The sequence below is a fragment of the Pocillopora damicornis genome, chromosome 2 (assembly GCF_964200805.1).
Source record: "Pocillopora damicornis chromosome 2, jaPocDami1.2, whole genome shotgun sequence".
In the NCBI taxonomy this organism is placed as follows: Eukaryota; Metazoa; Cnidaria; class Anthozoa; order Scleractinia; family Pocilloporidae; genus Pocillopora; species Pocillopora damicornis.
The window spans coordinates 10,167,110-10,189,069 of NC_142671.1; the positions used below are offsets into that span (position 1 = coordinate 10,167,110).

The 21,960-nt window shown below is 38.7% G+C and overlaps 3 protein-coding genes and 1 pseudogene across 13 annotated transcripts; 2 read left to right on the forward strand and 2 right to left on the reverse strand.

Annotated features, from left to right (window-relative positions):
• The first annotated feature begins 705 nt into the window (after positions 1-705).
• Positions 706-6,032, forward strand: LOC113670768 (neuronal acetylcholine receptor subunit alpha-7). 8 transcript variants are annotated; one of them, XM_027186957.2, is made up of 8 exons: positions 706-795; positions 1,737-1,803; positions 2,464-2,603; positions 3,168-3,212; positions 3,739-3,848; positions 4,310-4,432; positions 4,740-4,895; positions 5,159-6,032. In XM_027186957.2, exons 2-8 carry the CDS (start codon positions 1,737-1,739, stop codon positions 5,733-5,735), a joined length of 1,218 nt encoding a protein of 405 aa, XP_027042758.1. In that variant the 5' UTR covers positions 706-795; the 3' UTR covers positions 5,736-6,032. The 8 variants fall into 8 exon arrangements, with proteins under 8 accessions (XP_027042758.1, XP_027042760.1, XP_027042759.1 ...); XM_027186959.2 differs by having other exon boundaries at positions 723-795; positions 2,467-2,603; XM_027186958.2 differs by lacking the exon at positions 706-795 and adding an exon at positions 1,159-1,300.
• Positions 6,033-7,579: 1,547 nt separating this feature from the next.
• LOC113670815 (uncharacterized) lies at positions 7,580-10,032 on the forward strand. The gene is made up of 3 exons (XM_089195407.1): positions 7,580-7,708; positions 8,245-8,332; positions 8,608-10,032. Exons 2-3 carry the CDS (start codon positions 8,263-8,265, stop codon positions 9,615-9,617), a joined length of 1,080 nt encoding a protein of 359 aa, XP_089051533.1. The 5' UTR covers positions 7,580-7,708; positions 8,245-8,262; the 3' UTR covers positions 9,618-10,032.
• A 1,060-nt stretch (positions 10,033-11,092) lies between these two features.
• Positions 11,093-12,926, reverse strand: LOC113670816 (uncharacterized; annotated as a pseudogene).
• Positions 12,927-13,033: 107 nt separating this feature from the next.
• On the reverse strand, positions 13,034-20,087 carry LOC113670771 (uncharacterized). Of its 4 annotated transcripts, none has more exons than XM_089195419.1 (3): positions 19,881-20,087; positions 15,359-15,457; positions 13,034-14,189 (listed from the first exon to the last, which is right to left on the reverse strand). In XM_089195419.1, exons 2-3 carry the CDS (start codon positions 15,426-15,428, stop codon positions 13,171-13,173), a joined length of 1,089 nt encoding a protein of 362 aa, XP_089051545.1. In that variant the 5' UTR covers positions 15,429-15,457; positions 19,881-20,087; the 3' UTR covers positions 13,034-13,170. The 4 variants fall into 4 exon arrangements, with proteins under 4 accessions (XP_089051545.1, XP_089051547.1, XP_089051546.1 ...); XM_089195421.1 differs by lacking the exon at positions 19,881-20,087 and adding an exon at positions 18,482-18,568; XM_089195420.1 differs by lacking the exon at positions 19,881-20,087 and adding an exon at positions 16,293-16,612.
• Between the last annotated feature and the right edge of the window lie 1,873 nt (positions 20,088-21,960).

The following is a 21,960-nucleotide window of genomic DNA, read 5'->3' on the forward strand; positions in this document are numbered from 1 at the left end:
TCTGTATATGATTATTTTGCTACCCGGCCAGTGTAAAAGTTTTAGCGTGTGAAATTAACTTATGGAACTCGATAAGTGATTGCACTGACGTAGTCGTTGATAAATTCATCACAAAAAGAGTGTCTGTCAAACTTTAAAACGCGTTATAATGCTAAGTGATTTTACTGGTTTGATGTTGGTAGCGCAGCAATACAAACCTCAACCTCGCTATCCTTTAGTTTTTGACGGCAGAGAGAGAGAAACCAGGCAACTTACTTTTTAAAAAGTTCCTGTTTATTTCAATTTTCAAGCTTCGAGTGTTCAGTTCTCGACATCGCATGCCCATGACTGTCAAAGTTTTGCATGAACAGCTTGTGTTTTCGTGGCAGTTTTATCAACATTTTCAAAAAGGGAAGATTGGCGTTATTACAGACAGCAATCAAACAGTCATAAATATTTAAAACATCACAACTCAAGGGAACATTTCGTGCCCATTAAGCGAGATAAAACGAAGGTAAAAAAACGTTGACATGCATCTCACTCAACAGAAAATAACTCTAGACAATTTTATTCATTTTATTCCTTTTGGTAACTTAAAAAAAGATTACAGGGTGATACATTTTACGGCGTTTTGTTGGTTACGTGGTAACGTTTTTAAAGCTGATTACAGGCTCGTTCATAATTGACGAGTTTTAGTCAGTGAACTGTGATGCAAATTTTGCTTTATATTCTGCTTTGACTAAGCTGGTACTGTATTACTTGAGTAAGAACGATTCTGAACAAGAACCTCAGTAAAAGAACCTAATTCTCACAAAGGTAAGAATATCTCTGGCGATGATAAATGAAGATGATGGCTACTTGCGCAACTCCATATCATCTACGTTTTCGTTTAATGTCATGCGAGTGATCACACAGTTCTCAGTGACCTCCGGGTTTCAGACCTTTTATTGAGTTTTTCGTCTTTACTATAGACACAAATACCCAAGTTAATAAATGCCGTTGAATAGTTCAAAATCCATAGGATTCCAGGAATCAATTTTCTTAATCTCTTTTCATCCCACGCAAGACAAAGAACGTTACTGATAATGAAAAATAGCCCCTTAGCTCTCCCGGAAAACTCAGAATCTTCTCAGTGAAATACGTAAAAACGCTCTCTCTCTCTCTCTTTTACGCGACGGCGTTTGCCGTTTGTTTTCTTTTTTGGCATTCTTTGCATGGCGACAAAAACTCCGTTATATGGGAAAAGACAACTAAAAAAAGAACGAGTTAAAAAAAAGTTTTAGTTTACAAGTTGTTTATTTTTCCTTTCTACCGTTTTCAGGTAAGAGTGTCATTTTTCTGAGCACTATGTAAATTTATCCAGTCGGACGTAAAAATAAGAGACCATGATCGTGATTTCGGTTACTTTATGAGTTTGTTTTCAATACTCATTCCATAAAGTTATTAATTGAAATGTGTTTGGTTGTAATTGTAAGTTCGTTTAAAAAAACCTTTTTCTAAAAAAATTATTTTTCATCGAGTTCATCTTTGCCAAAAATTAAAAAAAATTGACTGGCTCTTCTATAAAAGGAGAGTTATTGGAACACAGCTGTTTCGGGTAATTTCCAGGCCAAGTTGTTAACGCTTTTGCTTGTTACTTCTTGATTTGTTTTGAACTGTCGTAGCTGTAAATGAATGCCCAGTTCCACCGCTAGATGCTCTGTTCTATTAATGTATGTACCAAGGTAACCAACATGTTATTCATGTTTATTTTAAAGATGACGGTAGAAATTCATATCATTGCTGTGTTCATGACATCCTTGGTCATCATATTTACAACGGGTGGTAAGAATTTCATGACTTTTTGAGTAAAATTCTCTTCACATGTTTTAATGGCATTTTCTTGAAAGCATTTATAATTTAGTGATTAGATTAGATTTTAATACTCCTGCACTTAGTGTCCAATTGAACAAATATGTTCAAGGGTACTGGCCAGATTGATTGGCTTAAAAACGACTTAAAGACGATTAAGGTTGTTTTTTCCTCTTACCTAGACATGAGAGACAAAAAGATATTGCTTCAGTGGAGACTCTTTTTAAGGACACCCCTCCTAATGTACTGTTAGGTGAACAAAATCTTGTTCGCTAATGGCGTCTGATATTTAAGAGGTCATTTGACGATTTGCAGGTATTGTTATCTGCACTTGCTATTATCCTGATTGGTGGCCTAAATATTTGTCGTCACCTCTCTCTTAATACCTTAATTTATAGCGAAATATATTTTTCGTCTTGTCACGAGCGTGGGACAAAGAAAAAATTCTGAGTCCCCATGAGGAATCGTACCTCAAAACTTCAGATTCCGCGCTTCGATCTTTATCTATGTATCTGAAAAGGCCAATCCTACTGTTGAAGTTCAGCTTTAATTTTTTGATTGTAGATAAAAAAAATAAACATTCAAAGCTCGCTAGTTTCAATAATAAAATCATATACTCGCTTTATTTTCTAGCAGAGGCCTCCTTATGGGACGAGCAGAGGCTAATTCACGACCTGTTTCAAAACTACAGCAAGTTCTCTCGTCCAGTGGTGAACAGAAATGATCAGGTTGTGGTCACATTCAGGGCGAAACTCAAGCAAATAATCGACTTGGTGAGTGTGAATAAGTTGCAAAGAAATTAAGTGAACTGGGGGCGATACCATATCTGACTATAGAGGATGACCGCTGTAAAAGACCGTTCATTGGTTATCACGGGAGGTGGGTCTGAGGTCTTTTGTTGTTTCACGATAAAATTTACCTGATCCCCCAGAAGGCTTTGTAATATTCTTACGAACCCCCCCCCCCCCCTTATACTATGTTGGCGACGACTGAACTTCCCTCCTCCGTCCCCCACGTCTTCCGTCAAACAATCCTCTGTCCCCATTCTCCTCCTCCCCCGCGCCTTTCAGGAAATTAAAAATGACTGCTCCTCAAGTAAGTCAATAATTCATAATTCTTGACTGACTGGATGACCGAGGTATTCCAAACTTTGGATTACTTCTGTCATGATCAGTTAGACTTTTAGTTTCAACTCAGTTTTGTCTCTTGATTGAACATTTTGCTTTTAAGTTTGAACGTAAATGTCACCATTATTTAGCGAGCACCTCTCTTTAAAATAACAAATATCGGCGAAGAATTTGTTTTCGTATTTTTACATGCTCTTCAACCTTATCCAGAAGGACAACGAACAACTTCTACAAGTCATTCTCTACACATATCAGGTATAAATTTTTCTAATGTCATGTACTGAGATGTTTGTGATTTATTCATATACTTAGTCTAATACTTTGATTTCCTGGCATTGTGAGCTACCCCTTTTCCACCTTTGCATCTCAAAGAAAATGACGCTGCATGTTAGATACATCTACCTTTCAAGTTCAAAACGAACGAAGAAAAGAAGCAAAAATAAAAGAGACTGAGAAAGGAGTGTCGAATCGTCTCAAGCATGTCTTTTCCAACTTTCCTTACGTATAACCTTCCTTTTCCTTCAACTCACCTAAACTCTCCTTTAATTTACCTCTGGGTCAAGAAAATTAAGTAAATTTTTTGGTCGTAGCACTGTCAAGGGATATGTAGCAAAGTGTGGGCAAAGCCCACGAATGAGTCGAGAGTCTCTTTTGGGACGCAAGGTTTCTAATTATCTTGCCTTTCGCATGTAATCAACAAGCAACCTCAACCCATACTGATCTGTTTGAAAAATCGGTTTAGTACTTTTGGTGTAATCAAATCCGTTGAAATGTCCTTCAGGAATGGACTAACCCATTACTCACATGGAACGCCTCTCTTTACGGTGGAACGGAAGAAATCAACGTCGACGCCTCGATGGTTTGGGTGCCGGATATTGTGCTATACAATAGGTATTTGTGCATTCCAATTAATAAGCATAATACCACGTGACGTTGAAGTTAATTATAATTGGCTGTTAGATTATTCCCAACATTCGTATCAATTTTAGGGATCTCTAATATACGCTGTGGTGGCAGAAAGGTCTTTTACTCTTAGCATATCATCAAATTTACTATTGCGTTTGAGAAAATCTTCCCCGCAATTACAACGCTATACTGATATTATAATTGCATGTGGTGCTAAGACCCGCGCATTTTATTTGCAAGAGCTTAGGACCAAGAAAAATAGATCAGTTAACTATTGACTAGGAAAGTCGTGGTTGGATTCCCTGTGATGATTACCATTATAATCACGACGATTTTGGCGATGACTGTTATCATTGGCACAAGAGTAATTGCACTTTTAATTACGGCCAAAGAAAAAGGTTGAGACTTGTAAATGCTATCTTCATTTTTTCTTCCTCAAAACTCAGCGCAGAGTTTACGTTCTCTGGTGGAACTCACAAGTACAAAACGGATGTTGTCATATATTGGAACGGAAGCACAATTTGGCTTGCACCCGCGATGTTTATCACGGTCTGTCACCTCGACGTGCGGTAAATTTTTATCACACGCTTATTTGATTTGTAACATTTCGACCGAGTGATAATCTAGCGTTAAAAATTATACCCTTCGCCGGAGCCATCTTCCCCCAGCTGTATTTCCACGCCACCGTTCTTACTCCTTCTAGGCATAGGTATGGATGGGTTCAGGAAAATACTAAGTGGGTTCTACTTTCAGGGTATGTAGCAGTACTCACCTCATGTTTTGCAAAAATATATGAGCTCTTCAATCCTGCAAAAAGTTACTACTTAGTTAAGCATGGAAGTCCCTTCTCAAGTATCATTTCTGTTTATATTCAAGATATTTTCCTTTCGATGATCAGAAGTGCCCGATGAAATTTGGAAGCTGGACCCACGACGAAACACGTTTAGACATGCGCATTCTTACCAATGCCTCCAGTGACGACATCTACACGGAACATGGCGAGTGGCAGCTCTTAGGACTGGAGCAGAAAAGGTAGTGGTCCATCTTGTGCTTTGAGATGTCTCATTTAAAGAGTCTTTAGACTATGATTTTTTTCCACAATATTTTTTGACGGCTTCCCTTATATTCATTCCAAAAGTTAGCATATCTAGTTTATTACGTTCGAGCAATTTTCCATTAGATCCCAACGAAAGCAAAGTGCGAAGCTTCTTACGAGGCCGGGAAAAAGTTCCAACACCCCAAGAACTTCACGCTCTAAATAGAAACCTCAAAAGCAAGTTTAATTTCATTTTCAGGACCTCAAAGTTTTACGACTGCTGCCCAAAACCGTACGTGGACATAACATATACTATCCACGTCCGCAGAAAGCCCTTGTTCTATACTCTATACTTGATTGTTCCCGCCATAATAATCACAGCCATGGTGCTGGTGGGCTTCTACCTGCCTCCAGAGTCTGGAGAGAGGATGCAGCTTGGAATTACTGTCTTGTTGGCTATGATAGTGTTCCTTCAGCTCGTATACCAAAATCTTCCATCGACTTCAAATAGCGCTCCCCTTTTAGGAAAGTTCTATATCGTCACAATGTTTCTGATCGCTCTTTCGCTGGCTGCCACTTGTCTTGTGTTAAACTACTCCTACGGTCGCCATTGCGATGGTGAAATGCCCATGTGGGTTCGAATGATCATTCTGCACTGTCTTGGTCGAGTTTTTGGATCATCCAACAATTCTGGAAAAAGAAGGCGAACGTCAATGAGTGGAAGAACGAACGAATGGAAGATTGCTGCCAGTATTCTGGATAAGTTCTTTATGGCTTTCTTTGCATTCATAATTACTGTGGTGGCATTGTATTTCTTTTACCAAGCCCCACACTAGTACGAAATCAGTGTAACACAGGCCATGTAGTCATTCAAAACCTACTGCAAAATACAAAGACTTTTATGTTCCGTTTTTGTTTTATTTTGTTTTTTTGTTTTGAGAAGTGTTTTTTTTTTTCTGTTTTTTCTTTTCTTGAGAAACTTGCGTTCTCCAGTGCTAAAATCAAGGAAGATTTCCCTTTGTCTAGCTGGCATGCAGCATTTATGAGCGAGAGGAGGCCTGCAAAATGAGCAACACGCCTACCCAGACAGTGATAAAGTAGGGAAACAAAGAGAAAAATAAAATTATGCAAAACTCAAGATGATGCAGGATGAATAAATTGCTCAAATGGACTCTTCCTGGTCGACAAACTCAGGTCATCTCCTGACCCTATGGGAGAAATTCTTTAGACTGCGAATATTTAAACAATCCACCCTCCCTCTTCCCCCCCCCTAGCTGCAAAGTAGCATCCTTGCGATGTCGGACAGACCTTACGAGAGAGGATTTTTTTTGCCAATCACCACAATATATATATATCTAGAGTGCCATTTTTATCTCCCATTGCGCCTCTTTTAAAAGCAGCCAAAACGACGAAAGTGATTAGTAATGCTAATTGAACTGAGTGGAAAGCAATTTGATTTGAAATCCGGCATACGCGTGAATTTAAAATCGAACGAGAGCGCAGCAAGTTCGCTTTGAAATCACAAGTTTTGCAGCTGAGATAATGCAATAATTTTCCCAAGCCTTGCAACACATGTGTTGACTATCATTTAATCATGAATCAATCCAATTTTCAATAGCTGAATTTTGGGTTGTTGTGCAACTGAGCTAGCGCAAAAATTTCCCATGCGTTACAATACTCGTGTTGACCTTCATTTGATGAATGTTTAATCATCTTTCAATACATAGCATATGTTTCTGCCGAGCAACTGAATAATCAACAAGAATTTCCCAAGCTTTTCAATACATTCTTTAAACTTCGGTGGATTAAATTTTGATCCTATTTTAACATTTTTGTACGAGTCGCGCAAAATCCTCGCTAGGCGGTATGAACGGAATGATATCATGTCGCAGGAAATAATAACAGTAATATGTTTATTTTGGCTGAACGAAGTAAACTGTTGGTAGAATGGATGGCTTTGATCCCTTCAGAAAACACCTATTGATGCAGTATTTACCGTCACCGTCATTTAATTATGAATCAATCCAATTTTCAATAGCTGAATTTTTGGTGTTGTGCAACTGAGCTAGCGCAAAAATTTCCCATGCGTTACAATACTCATGTTGACCTTCATTTGATGAAAGTTTAATCATCTTTCAATACATAGCATATGTTTCTGCCGAGCAACTGAATAATCAACAAGAATTTCCCAAGCTTTTCAATACATTCTTTAAACTTCGGTGGATTAAATTTTGATCCTATTTTAACATTTTTGTACGAGTCGCGCAAAATCCTCGCTAGGCGGTATGAACGGAATGATATCATGTCGCAGGAAATAATAACAGTAATATGTTTATTTTGGCTGAACGGAGTAAACTATTGGTAGAATGGATGGCTTTGATCCCTTCAGAAAACACCTATGAAGAATATGTAAGAGAAAACTACATTGAGCCTCGTTTTAACTCTTAGCAGAATCACGCTTGTCACGAATAAAGCGATATGTGCGCGAACTTTGTGTGAAATATATTAGAAAAAAACCTATTGTAAGAGTTGTAAGCTATTTGTATCTAGATGTCCAAGTTATTTTTAAATGAGAAGATAGGTTTTGCATGTGGGTAGTGCGCGTTTGTTTTCTAGCAACTGAGTAAACAAAAAAATTTCTCAAGCTTTTTAAACCTCTGTTTAGTTTTGTTTCATTCTTAGTTATCTTAATTATTGGTCCCCTGGTATAAATATAAATTAGGCCGTGAAAGAAAACTACGACTGATGCAGTATTTACCGTCACCGTCAAAAAGAAGCCCGTGAAGAAAACTCTGTGCACTTCTGTGAGGTAATAGCTCCATTCAAACGTAGAGTTTTCCAAGAACCATCTTAATAGTCTATTACTTTTTCGCATGGTACTAGTCAACTAATGTACGTCTAAAGAAGGTTGAATATATCCGCACCCATATAAACCTTACAATCCCCTTGCTGATGTTGTAACTTTTCTCAAGCGTTTACTTCCACTGGGCTCGTCCATACACCTTGTGTGTAGAAAAGCACGAGCCCATGTAAACGCAGAAAAAGTTCTCTCTGACTAAAATGAAATATTCCTCAAAAACAGCCCAGATTAAAGGAGTTAAACCTTGTTTGCAACCAAGTATATCTATTGACCAATGAGAGCGCGTCTGGTTTCACGCTTATTTGAGGAATGGTCATGTATTTTGTTCAACTGGCCTTTGGAAAAAAAGAATTCCCCTCGAAAAGGTTCAGGAGCTACGAAAGCCAAAGTTCTACAAGACTTTCCTCCCTCTGCGGGTGGTTGAGTATTTTTAACCAACTTAATTGCCTCTGACTGATTTGTCTTTTCTTTTAACTGATCCAAAGGAACTCACCGAACAAAAGATGTCCCGATTCTTGGTTCCACTTCCATTGTTTTTCCTGCTGTTTATGTTGTCTGTGGTTCGTGGACAAGGTGGGTCGTCATACAGTTTTTCTAGTCTCTGTTATTAGGCTAAATTAAATGTGGTTTTATCGAGAAACTTCAGTTTGTTTGTATTGTCCATAATTTGATTCAAGTATCAAGGTTTACTTCCCTAGAAAAAGAGATACTTTCTTTGAAAAATATTCATATTGTGTGCATACTCGAGCATGCAATACAATGAACTGAAACGCGAATAAAAAGCAAAGAAATGCCCGAAACAAAAGCTTCACTTTCTGGTTCAATGTTCTTTGAGTTTTCTTTTTCAGATGAGCCACTTTCGCCTGAAAAGTATCAAAGTCAGATTCGGGCAGGGTTTTCCACAAACTGGTTTAAGACAGAGAAACCAATGGAAAAGTACTCTGAGCAGAACATCAAAGATGTCCACAAAAAAGGGTTTCGTAACTTACGAATTCGATGTAGAGCAGATCTGTACTCATACGACTTCTCCACCGTCGAATTCAAACGGTTTCTTGGCTCTCTGACGACCGTTGTCGACCATTGTCTGAAACACAATGTGATTCCAATTATCTCCTGGATACACCACCACGCAGAAGCCTACGCTACAGAGAAGGATCGTGTCGCCTATGTTGGTTGGTGGACAGCTGTGGCACGCCAGTTAAAGGACAGGGACTACAGACTGAGTTTTAATCTCTTCACAGAACTTGGAATTGACACTTGTAAAGAGGAAGGCAAAAGTTGTGACAGAAGTCTTCGCAGGAGAACAGACAAATACAACGAGTGGACAAAGGATGTAACAAAAGCGATTCGAGGTACGGGTGGAAATAACGCAAAGCGAATACTCATTCTTGCGTCACCAGGAAAAACTGCCAAGGACTTACCTAAAATCGATCCAGAAATTTACAAAAATGATCGATATATGATGGTTGAATGGCATCTTTATGCTTCAGGGCCAAACAAAGAGAAGGATTCCCAGAAGTATTGGAGTGGTGATGGTAAATCTGGAGGCCAAGCAAATGTCGAAGAAGCAATTAGCTACGCAACGAGTTTTTCGAACAAGACTGGTCTGCTGACCTATCTTGGTGCTTGGATGCCTCACGATAACGTAAACGGAGGCATAACAGAAACAGAAGCCATAAAATTTGCCCGTTTCTTTGTTAAGGAGCTGCGTAAGGAGAACATACCGTGGTCCCTGAACGTTCTGGACAACTATTACGACACCAAGAAAAGCAAATGGCGGACAGAGACTCAAGTCATCAAAGGTCAGCAGTTAAAGATGGCCAAGATTTTGAACAATATTCGTAAAGAAATGCCATAAGGCTATTTATTAGTTAACTTTACATCGGTACATTTGAGCTACTTCATTAAGTAAGCCTAGATCGTGTCAGCCATTTTTTTCGTCTGGGTCACAAAAAAGTAATAAGTTAGAGTAATTTTAGTCGTGTTCTGGGGCATGTTGCACTCCGTATGAAAATTTCAGTCATGGATTTAAAGTGATGCAAACTGCTGAAGAATCGTAATAAATCGTTTTAAAAGGAGTACTGACGTATTCGTTTTCTGCATAAATCATCATGTTGGGAGTATAATTTCTGGGCGCTTAAAAGTATAAAAATTTTAGTCTAAATTCTCTTTTTTCGTTATTTGTTGCTTTTAGGGAAGATACGACTGTTTGCGGAATTATTTTCAAATCATCGATTAATTTTAATAAATCAACGGAAAAAATAGACCTTCAACCGTAGATTATATTCCTTTATAACCTTGGTCGTTTTGACTGTCTTGATAGAGATCAGAACTTGCGACAAACTTTTTTCGTCCACTTTTTAGAAAAAAATCTTCCTTCTCATAATTGGGGGTTCTCTCAATTTTGAGGACTTTTTTCAGAAAAGCTTGCTGTCATGATGCTTGATGTCTTCATAGTCTCTAGTACAGTTGGAGGTGCATGAGTTGAGGTTTGTAACACGCCTCTTCCGGCTCAAAACTGTTGCGTGTCTAAGCAAGAGGTACAAGAAAGCCTTCCAATTTAGATTCCAGATTAATACAATAACAACAACGACAAGCAATTGAGTACTGTAGGTTCAAAATATTTACAAGTTATTGACTAAGTGAGACGTAAGTTTGAACCAATGTTATGCCAGAACATCAAAGTTGTTATCATTTCAAGAGAGAGAAAAAAACATACAAAACAAAAAGGAACTTATTCGTCTTTATAGCAGCAAACTTTAATTCCTTCGCCTTTCGTTCATTCACAAGAGTCGTTATTGATCCTACATCCCGTTGTGGATCCACATTCACGTGAAATTTCTCTGTTACTATGGCGGCTTTGAGTAGTTTAACGCCAGATCAGTCACGGCCAGGGAGGCCGCAGGCGCACTACCATGGCCGACAGGACGATAACTTCTCACTCCATGAAAAATGGCGTATACCTCAAATTTAATCATGGAGCAGAATATGAAGGAACCGCTTGTCTCTGAGTGCTACTAAATAGCGTGTGTCTTTGTAGAGATCATAATTACTTTTAAATAGTTGATTCAAAATCGCGAATGGCGCCTCCAACCATCTCTTTAAGCGTTTTGTAATTAAACTCTGAGAAAAGACAAATTTCTAATAGCTCGTCGAGGACCGAGAACTATACTCACTGGGAAGTTTCATAAAGCCTGCAGGTAACATGGTAGTCAAAGAGAGTTCGCACTGAAAAATATCGCCCAATTCTTACGTCATCTTATTTACGCACGGGCGTGGGTGAAAAAAGAAGTTGGTTAATAGCGGCTCAATAGGATTTATATGGGGTAAGCACGCGCGCTATGTTATAATAGTCGCTTTTTCAATTGCATTTCTTACATTTGTTTGGCATTTAGAACTACCATTTCCTTTCCAGTACACTGACGAATTATCTCTTTTGTTTGACCCTGAAGTATAAATGTGCCACTCAGCCATCATATGTATCATTTTGATAAATTTTTGAATCGATTTTAGATAACTCCTGAGCATTTTTTCCTGGCGACGCCAAAATAAGTATTCGCTGAGCGTTCTTTCCCCCTGGGCCTTGGATTGCTTCTGTTACATTCTTAGTCCATTGAGTGTATTTGACGATATTTTTTCGAGGACTATTTTTGGAACGTATTCCATGAGTTTTACACGTGCCAAATCCCAGCTCTGTGAAAAGATTAAAACACAGTCTATAGTCCCTGTCCTTTAACTGCCGTGCCACGGCTGTCCACCAGGAAACATAAGCGGTGCGATCATTCTCTGTGGCGTAGGCTTCCGACCTTACGGTGAAACTAAGAGATAATTGAAACCATATCACGTTTCCGACAGTCATCACCTGTGGTCGTCAAGTTGCCAAGAAACCATGTAAAATTGAGGACGGAGTAGTTGTTTGGGTACAAATCTGCCCTGCATCGAATTCGTAAGTTGGTAAACCAGAGTACCTTAGTGGGTCATCGTGAGTCCAATTCTCATTTGGCTTGAGCCAGTTTGTACCGAACCCAGCTCGAATTATCCTTTGATAGCTTGCCGGTGGAATCGGCAAGTTACCAAATGTAGACAAATGAACGCAGAATATTTACTCCTGACTAACCGAGCGCGAGGGCTGCACCGAAGAATTTTCGCCCAATTTTGGCCCGTACAAAAACGACTGAGGGCCAATATTCCCCCAGAACGGCTCGAGTTAGTAAGTTTAGTAAATAGTTTATTATAGAGCACTCGGACCACAGTTGTTGACTGAATTTGCTGGCTTTCGAAAACAAAAATACACGGCTTATGACCGTTTCCGTGGAAACGGGACACGAAAATTAAACTGGACTTCAAAAGCTTCTGTCCGACTGTGGTTTAGAACACTTGGAAGTGTCACCACCCTACAAAAAGTGATCTGTTTACTCTATTGAGAAATAGAATTCACGTACAATGATAATGTCATTTCCGACCTTGAATTTGAATTAGCTGGAAATTAAATATTAATAATACGAGAACAATAAGGACTATGCCTGGTCAGTGCATCATGGGACATGATAGAGTTATATAGGACAGGTTTGTCACGTGAGAGACCATTCTAGGCCATAGTGTACGTGGTAGTAAATGCTCCTGCTTTAGCAGCGTGGCCTTTATGGGATGGGCTATTCAGAGCGCGAGCCATGGTTCCTAACCAGATCTCCCGCCTAATTCTTCTCCACCAAAGGATTTTTCCGGCAGGTTTTTTTCTAGCCTCCATTGAGGCAATGACTATTTCTGTCGCTTAGCACTACTCTTTCTTTTACAGTGTTACTCTTTTCACTCGCATAGAACTGTAAGATCTTAAGTTGTAACATGCTACAACGTTGTCAAAGTTCCAGGCTCTGTGTGGTACGGTAGTGTAATTGTGTGTAATAACGTGCCGGGAGCTCGGCCCAAACTGTCAAATAAAAGCTATGGTTTTTCTGTTCATTTTTCATACTAAGCAGTGGAGCTGAAATCGACCCTTTCAAGTAAAGCATTGGATGACAAGTGATCCCTTCCTTATTCACACGCAATTTCGTGCGAAAGGAATCTAAACAAATTTAACGAAAATGGTAGCCGATATCTCATAACGAATGGATACTTTTTCCATCCGGTTCACCAACCTCACAGTCAGAGCAGGTCTATGCTCTGTCATGGGTTCTCAACCCAAATGATCGATGATGCCGATTTTGTAATTGACGAGGATTGCCATAAAGGATCTAACCAAACTGGAGACCACAGAACAGAAGGATACAGTATTAGTTTCCTCTGAATTTGGTTTTTAATATATTTGACCTCATTCTAGTTACAGTCGTATTATAGTGACTGAAATTATCCGAGTTACATTTGGCGTGCAGACGATTGCTAATCCAGATTCGTCTACAGTATATTTTCAGAATTTATGGCATTAGTTCACGAATATTGTCCAAAATCATGGACATATTCAATTTTCTCTTTTGGATCTCCTGGTACCCTGTCAACCATGTCTTGTTTGTGGTGTTATAGTAGCGATCCAGGACGTTCAAAGACCATGGTATGTTGACTTTGCCCAGCTCGGCAACAAAGAACCGTGCGAAGTTGATGGCTTCCGACTCCGTTATCGAACCATTTTCGTTATCTTGCGGCATCCACGCACCGAGGTATGTCAGCAAATCATATTTCTTCGTGTAATCTGTTGCTTGTTTAATTGCTGTTTTGACATTGTTTCGGCCTCCAGAAGTGCCATTGTCACTCCAGTACTTCTTGGAACCAAGCACTTTGTTTGGACCAGATGCATAAATATGCCACTCAGCCATCATATAGGAATCATTTTTATAGTTTTTTTTATCGATTTTAGATAAGTCCTTAGCAGTTTTTCCAGGGGATCCCAAAATCAGTATACGCTGAGCATTGTTCCCACCTGTTTTACGGATCGCTTTTGTCACATTCCTGGTCCAGATGTTGTATTTGTGGGTTTTCTTGCGAAGACTCTCGCTACTTTTGTTGTTTCGTTTACAAGTGTCTTTTCCAAGTTCTGTAAAAAGATTAAAACTCAGTCTGTAGTCCTTGTCTTTTAACTGCTTTGCCACCGCTGTCCACCAATCCACGTAAGCTATAAAGTCTTCTTTCATGGCGCAGGCCTCTGCTTGATGGTGAATCCAGGAGATGATTGGAATCACATCGTGTTTCAGACAATAGTCGACAACAGTCGTCAGGTTGCCAAGAAACCATGTGAAGTTGACAGCGGAGTAGTTGTATGAATATAGATCTGCCCTGCATCGAAGCCTTAAGTTACGAAAGCCTTTCTCATGGACGTCTATGATGTTCTGTTCCGAGTACTTTTTCTGTGGCGACTTTGATTTGAACCAATTTGTGGAAAATCCTGCTCGAATCTTAGCTTGGTACTCTTTCGGAGAAATTGGATTATTCACGTTCATTACTGCAAAAAAATTGAATCGACCAAGAGCATTAGATAGAATGTTATTGTATGTTCGGTATGCCTCAGAGTTCGTTCACCAAGCAAAAACAACGATCCCCAATATTGACTTTTAGTACTATACCGAGAGAAGACAAGAGGTACACATCGAAACGTCGTTTAAAAAACAATTTCAATTTTTAAAAATAGTCCAAACCAGACAAAAACACTCAATTTGTTTTAGAAATTTGATCTCAAGCATTAGGGTGCGGAATCCGCAGGTAAAAGGTTTGACTCATCAGCCGTGGAGCGGGTGCTTTTTTAACTTTCGAGTGTTCTTTTAGCATCGTAAGTGGGTTGGCACGGAGAGGGACCCATACATTTGAAAATCAAGTCGCTGATTCTCAATAAACCTGTCAAAAAAGCGAACAATCGGCGAGTGCGAACAAATTAATGAGCGTGGTGATACAAGCTCAAGAGAAAGTTTAGCCTGCACAATGAAGGCAAAAAAAAACATTATTATCATTAGGCTTTCTTCAATTTGGATAAGGAAAACGCAAGCTTTGTGGTAAGAAAAAAAGTCTACCCCTATTCCTGTGAATTCGGTTGTCATTCATTCATAAAACACATGATTTTAGCAATTTGTTTTCCAATTGTCATGAAAAAAAAAGGGGTGTTTTTTATGAGCCACAATTCCGCCGAATCTCACTGCACATTTCACTTTAAGATTCTGTATTAAAACTGAAAACTTCAGGAAAAAGTGTTCAATTCGACCTGCCGAACTATTTCAACTTGTGAATTATTGCAGATATGCGACCAATCAGTTTATTTGATCCATTCTAACGAGGATTGTGATTGGCTTATTGTTGCGTGCTTTATGAGAGTATAGAGCAAGCTTACGACACTATTGTTGGCTTTAGAAATAAACTCTGCTCTGAAAATTGAAAGTAATGCGTGGGGAACTAAACGGATTCTTTACTATAAAACAAATGGAGAAGTCTTGACTCAAGAAGCACTCAAGAAGTGGGGAGAAACACTCGACTACCACTAGTGTTTCTCCCTGCACTTCTTTCGTGCTCCAGTTGCTTTCTACGTGCTTTACAACAGAACAAAGCACAGTCGAGGCTTCTCTATATCTTTGTTAAAGAAACTATTCACGTCACATTTTAATTAAAAATTGTCGATGGACCCACCTGTTTCCCCGGTTATGAAAACCATAAACAGCAGGAAAGCTGAAGGTAACAGGACCAATGATCCGAACATGTTGTTTTCTTTCGTCGATTCCTGTCGATCTGTATAGGGGAATTTGAGAGATACATTTAAGACCTTGTGTCCGAGAGGAAAGTGTCGTTTGGTGAGCCACAGGATTGCTAAGCGAAGAAGCAATTATTATAACATATGACACAGGTCTCGTAAACGCAAGAAGTTCGTACGTTTTTCGCTTCGTTTTTCAAACAGTGAATATTATTTTAAAATGTTGATATACCCTAAAGCAGAATTCAATGGGATATTTTAATTTTAGAATCGTACAAATTCACAATTTCCATCACAAACTTACGCAATTTACTGGCCGAAGTTCTATTAAACAAAGCATACTGAATCTACTAGGCAGTCTTAAGCATGTAAGAAATTCGTTCGTTTTTAGCTTCCTAAGCAAATTTACATTCTTGAAATAAAATTTTGGTCTCGAAATATTTTCTTGGTCTTTTTGCCTTTTCTTTTATTCATAGCTTTTGAGCCGGATTGCGATTAAGTGATAAACCCGACACAATAAGAATAAAACTCTTTCGTCAAGCACGGGTTGAGTCCGTTATGTTATAAAAGAGCTGGTTCATGCTTTTAGTTATGCGTATATCGAGTTATGGATGCACTTGGAAAGTTCAGAGAGCACTCAAGAAGCTAAAGTTGCTCGGGGCGTAGCCGAGAGTAACTCTTACGCTTATCTCGTGCTTTCCAAACTTCCCGCGTACATTCATAACTCGATATACGCACGCTAAGCATGAGCCAATTCTTTCTTATAACATATCAAGGGGGCAAGTCCTACGTAATTCCTAAGGAGCTACTATGGTAAAAAAATCCTTATGTACGCACTGCGATGCATCCATAACACGACGTGTACAGTTTCACCTTATTTTAGCTGCAAGTGCCCGTTGAGTATAGCCACGAGGTTTCAAACCTTTCAAAATTTTGTTTCCTTTCCTCCTTGATTGAGATAGACCTTTTGGAGCTTAAAATGAAAAGCAGATATACTAAACAAAACTTATGAGAATGTAAGTCATCTCTCTGACTTCAAGTGAGGCTTTGCGACGTAGGGACCAATTCTTTAGAACGGTAAATATAATTTTTAAGTGTTGACATGCCCCAAAAGTAATTTTCAATAAGAGATTTTGACTAAAATCGTACATTTTTCACGAATTTCAGCGCAAAGCCTTGCAATAGGCCATTTTACAGTTGTGTACTAGGCCAAGCCTTTTATTTGGAGTGAGGCTGAAGGTGACCTTGCTGTGATAGAGACCAGTATCTAGTTAGCATGATAACAAAGTAATTTGCATTTGAAAAGCAGGAAGGTTTGTATCATAACAAGGTCACCCTTACAGCTTCATTCCTGTTCAAAGGCTTGGCAACCAAGCACACAACTGTGAAATGGACTATTTTCGAATCGTAACTTCTAGTAAACACAAATTCAAGTAAGGCGAATCAACTTGGAGGGTCTCGTAAAGACAATAAACTCGTGCGTTTTGCGCTTTGTTTTGTTTTTTGGTTTTTTTTTTTTGGTGAGTATTGCTTTTAAATCTTGCTGTGCCCTAAAAATATTGTTAAATAGATGATATTAATTTGAAATCGCACAAATTCAGAATTTTCATCACAAACCTACACAATTTCGTGGCCGTGAATGCTAGTAAACAACGATTCAAGCATGCTGAATCTACGACGCGGTCTTGTACATGCAAATGATGCGTTTTTCTCTTTCAGCTTTTTCTCATCATATTTAAATTTCTTTAAATACATTTTTGGTCTTAAATATTTCTTGGTCATTTTTGCCTTATCATTAAGTCATAGTTTTCGGGTAGATCTCGATTACCTGGGAAACCCGACACAATAGTGATATTTTAAAAAACTCTATCTTCCAGCACAAGTCATGCTTTTAGTTTTGCGTAGAACGAGTAATGAATACACGCAGGAGGTCTGGGAAGCACCAGGGAAGCGTAATAGTTGCTCGAGGCGCGGCCGAGAGCAACTTAAGCTTCTTGATTGCCCTCCAAACTTTTGCATGCATCCACAACTCGATATACGCACGCTAAGCATGAACCAAATCTTCCAGGCATTGGCAGAGAGTGCGGCCTAATACGAAGAAGAGTTTTCATGATAATTCTGCCATTCTATACCAATTATACCCCTGAGTATGTTTTAGAATTGGCTCTATGTTGGTTGAAATAAATAAATCGCTAATGTCACGGGAGCTAGATCCTTTTTGGAACAATTACTCCAAGATAGTACTAAAGCTTGAAAGTTGAGCTTTGTTGAATTCACTCTAGCGTGACGTCCGCCATTATCGACTACTCTTCATGAGATTAGCAAGTATCCGAGGCGTGTGGCTTGTTTTTAAGTTTATATCAAATTCATAGAATCGGATTTTAAAACAAAGGAATCTTGTGGTTTGTTTTGTCTCTAACCGAGGAATTATGGCTGTGTTCGCTTAGATATTTCAGACAAAAAACATGCAACTTATGTGCCTGTTCAGAGGAGAACTGATTTCAAGTCATTGAAGACCTTTTTTCCCGTGAAACATCGGTTACAATGATACATAATTATCATTATATTATTATTATTATTGGACTTGAAATAGGACTTAACCACCAGAACATGACAGACATTTCCGTCACTACATACTCAACCAAAACCATCATTTTCGATCCCTAATCCCAAGTATTTCGTAGGATAGTAGATAAAATCTAGTCGTCTATGAAGTAAAAAATGGTTGTGAAGAGTGATAGTGTTTGTCCCTAGTGTAGTTACCTACTAGTCAAGGTGTTGCTGCTGACATAATTTTGTAGATCAAACAAATGAGATCTGGAGGGCTAACCCTTACATTGGCCAATAGGCCATTTCCGAATTACCTTTAGCCTCTTTTTCATAATGAGGCCTGGTGCTCGAATGAAAATAAGTTTAATTTGCATGTGAATGAAAACTTATAATCCTGTGAAGAGTTGTGGACCAGGACTCGCTTTGAAAATAAAGGGCTATTTACATAAGCTAAATATCTTGTTATACCCCCAACCGACACAACACCATACTATGTTTCTTAAGAAACTTACCCCCTGAGGTCTGAAATTGCTCAGCTGCCGAGGCACTAATGATCTAAGACCATCTAAGATGAGCTACGTTTTAAGGAAATAGGTGTTACTAAAGTTAGGCCCGCGGCCCCAGCGTCCGACCTCATCAAGACCTGTGGCCATAACAGGTTGGCCAAAGGGCAATAGATTCTAAAATGTTGGAATCTTATTCTATGTTAAGTTCACAGAAGGCAAAAATGTCCATTGTTTTCACGATAGAAGATCGCTACATGAGAATTTTTGGAGACAAATCTTACTTGTAACAGATCCAATTTATTAGATAAATGTAATTTTTGGTCAAACATAGAAATTAACCCAAAACCTGGTTACCGAAAACGTTTAATTCAGTCTTAACTCAGTCCGAAATAATTCCAAACTGTCCACTTAGAGAACAAATCGAAGTGGCAGCGAACCCCTAGGCTCGTAAATTGAACTATCCCGGAGGGGTGAAACGTCGAGACCACTGAAAGGACTTCGTATTTTAAAATTTACGCGTATAAGGAAGAAAATGTTTTATCAATATCAGTCTACTAGCGGAAACATGTTATCACATAGAAATATATTACATACTTTGGCAATGGACAGTACAACCCCGCTCAAGTGAAAGGTCCCAGGAGCGATTCCAAGCGATGACCATTTTTTTTCCTTTCATTTTTCTGGTTTTTTCAGAACAGCACCATTTATTGCGTAGAAATCGGCATTTAAGCAGCCATTACCGAAGCACAGCGTTTGTCTTTCCTTTCCCAGCTTTTGCAAAAAGGGAAGGTTCTAATCATGCCTGAGAGCAGTTCATCGATTTTGTGTTTTCGACGTCATGCATTCAATTTTGGGACCAAGATGGCGTATATACAAGGCATCCAAATACTTAAATATGAGACGGCTTATAGCCATCAAGCGATATATTTATCCGATGGAGGGAAAATTGAATTTTTGGTCCTAACAACAAATCAGAAATGACTTTTGACCATATTTTTTAATTGAAAAGTAACCCAGCGCCCAGTTAAAGTAAACAGAGTTTCTTAATGCTTGAGAAATTATTGTGCATTCTAAGTCGTTCTCAGAACAAAGCACGATCGGGAAGTGAAGACCGTGTTAACGCATGAATACTCATTTTCAAGCTGAATTTGCAGTAGTGTAGGCAGAACTTTCAGAAATATTGTAAAAATTGATTATTTAGCTTTTTCATTCCTGCTAGGATTCCTAATCGCAAAACGTTCAAGAATTTCAGCGCGATCATCCACCCTGAAGCTGGAAAGCCGTGAAAGATAAATATTAAATCTGATCTTGAGAGATCTTTCATTAAAGCGATAAAAGAAAATAATATACGCAGAATATCATGAGTTTGAAGAGAGAGAGAGTTTGTCATTGTGAAGTTACTTACTTGTCACGGTGCTGACTTGTTTTTTGAAGATCAGGCAACCGAGATCTGGAGCAGTTCAGTTGCAGCGAGGCACTAATGATCTAAGACCATCTGAAGTGGGGACTACGTTTTATAGTAATGAGTGTTGCTAAAATCAGGCCTGCGGCCCACGTCTTACTTCATCAAGGTCCCCAGACCATAACAGGTTGACCTGAGACCAACGTACTCGAAATACTCCGAATCTTATGGTCTGTTAAGTTCACATGTGGAAAATTCCCTAGGGTTTCATGTCTTACTTTTTTCCCAGATTATCAGCACATAAAACTTTAGTGCTGATTGTTCAGAGAATGAAATGAAAGTCTTTCCTGCCGGACAGATTAACGTTTTTCGGAAAAACAGGGAAATTGAACCAAAACTTTTTCCGATTCACTTAACCAGACCTTAAAACGAAAATGTGCAACTAAGTCTTAACAAACTCCGAAAAAATTTAAAGATCGGCCACGTAGAGAATGGAAAGTTATTCCTGTAACGACTTGTCACAGGTAAAAATCTCCAGGGAGAGAACTACCCTTTGAAAGGTGTAATACCTTGATGTCTGCCCTTCTGATTGCGGAGTGAAGCAAAAATGGAAATTGAATAATGAACATAACGTGACGGCATTTTCAGTTAAAAAATATCGCTCCGATTAAGACATGGAAGCTGCTTGATAACAGGCACTGAAGAAGCTCATTACTCAAACAAAGCATTTGTCTACCTTTCCCTGTTTTTGAAATAAAGGGGAGGTTTTAGTCATTCCTAAGTGCAGCTTATCGATGTTATGTTTTTCGGCGATGGAGTATTCGCCATTGGGACCAAGAGGACGCACAGAAAAAGCCTATTAATAATGAAATGACAGGCTTAATTCCCTCCAACATTATATTTATCCGATGGATATTTATCTTAATGGGGTCATAATAACAACTCGTAAAATGGCTTTCAGCGAATTTTTTATTTGAAAATCAACTCTGCTGTGACATAGCAAAGATATAAAAATCACCAAGAATAGAGTTATCTTATGAGCAGTGTGAATACCCTGGTGCCAGCCCGTCTGAGTGCGGGGCATATCAATAATAAATAGAGTGTAGTTGCATTTTCAACCAAGAAGTATCGCACCGAAAAAAATAAACTACTCACTACTTAATGATGAGTTTGCAATTCCCGAAAAATATCTTAAATGTTCAAAAACTTAAAACCGACGGCAAAGAGTATGACAGGAAGCGCAACTTTCACTTCTTTCGACCAAAAATATGAACAAATTAATGTCATCGTGGCACGAAGTTTCCGCTCCAGGTTCCCAAGTTGGAAGGATAAAAATACCTGTTTGCTTCCGTAAGCTGTGACAAAGGGGTTAAATCTTGCAAAACTTTTCGTCAAATTTTGGTCAGGAAATCTTTGAGACAACTCAAATGCCAATGTTTGCGGCCTGCCTGAGCTCATCTGGTCATTTTCTGGTTGTTTTAAAAACTAGAATGGAAGTTAGTGACTTTTGTCATGTGGGTCTAGGATGGATATAATCACCTGGTTAACATGTTCTAATGGGAAAAACAGTAAATATATAATGTTAGTAGGGACAGCTTACTTAGTCATTGAGGTCAAGATGTCATCACATCTCTTAACTCTTCAAATTAAATATTCCAAGGAAAAATTACATCCCTGTAGTAATCTAAATGGCAAAAGCTCCATACAGAAAAATAGTAAGGACTTGAAAGGAAGCGTAATTCCGTAATAACAATAATAGCGTCATGGTAATTCCAAAAATATCTTTTTGCTAAAGACGAGTCCTGAATTTTAGTTTAGATTGTCTGCATTTCATAAAATGCGAAATATATTGAACTATAGTGATCTTGGATGAATCAATGAAAATCCATTGACGCTGAAGCAAATCAGGTTTTTAGACGTCTATCTATTGAGCTGTTCCAGAAAATGTTTCATTTCGGAGTTCTTGAACCATTTTATGATGATTTAGGAAAACATGATATGAAATCGTTAGTTAGGCTCTACACCAAAGAGTAAAGAAACAATCTGGCGGAGGCCCTCTTCACTAACTCCTGTATGTATGTAT

Coding starts and splice junctions, on each gene's coding strand:
- LOC113670771 (XM_089195419.1), bottom strand. CDS start 15,428: ATGTTCGGATCATTGGTCCTGTTACCTTCAGCTTTCCTGCTGTTTATG. Junction 14,190..15,358: donor TTTCATAACCGGGGAAACAG/GTGGGTCCATCG, acceptor ATTTTTTTGCAG/TAATGAACGTGAATAATCCA.
- LOC113670815 (XM_089195407.1), top strand. CDS start 8,263: ATGTCCCGATTCTTGGTTCCACTTCCATTGTTTTTCCTGCTGTTTATG. Junction 8,333..8,607: donor GTCTGTGGTTCGTGGACAAG/GTGGGTCGTCAT, acceptor TTTCTTTTTCAG/ATGAGCCACTTTCGCCTGAA.
- LOC113670768 (XM_089195386.1), top strand. CDS start 1,674: ATGCTCTGTTCTATTAATGTATGTACCAAGGTAACCAACATGTTATTC. Junction 3,213..3,738: donor TCATTCTCTACACATATCAG/GTATAAATTTTT, acceptor AATGTCCTTCAG/GAATGGACTAACCCATTACT. Junction 4,896..5,158: donor TTAGGACTGGAGCAGAAAAG/GTAGTGGTCCAT, acceptor TTTCATTTTCAG/GACCTCAAAGTTTTACGACT.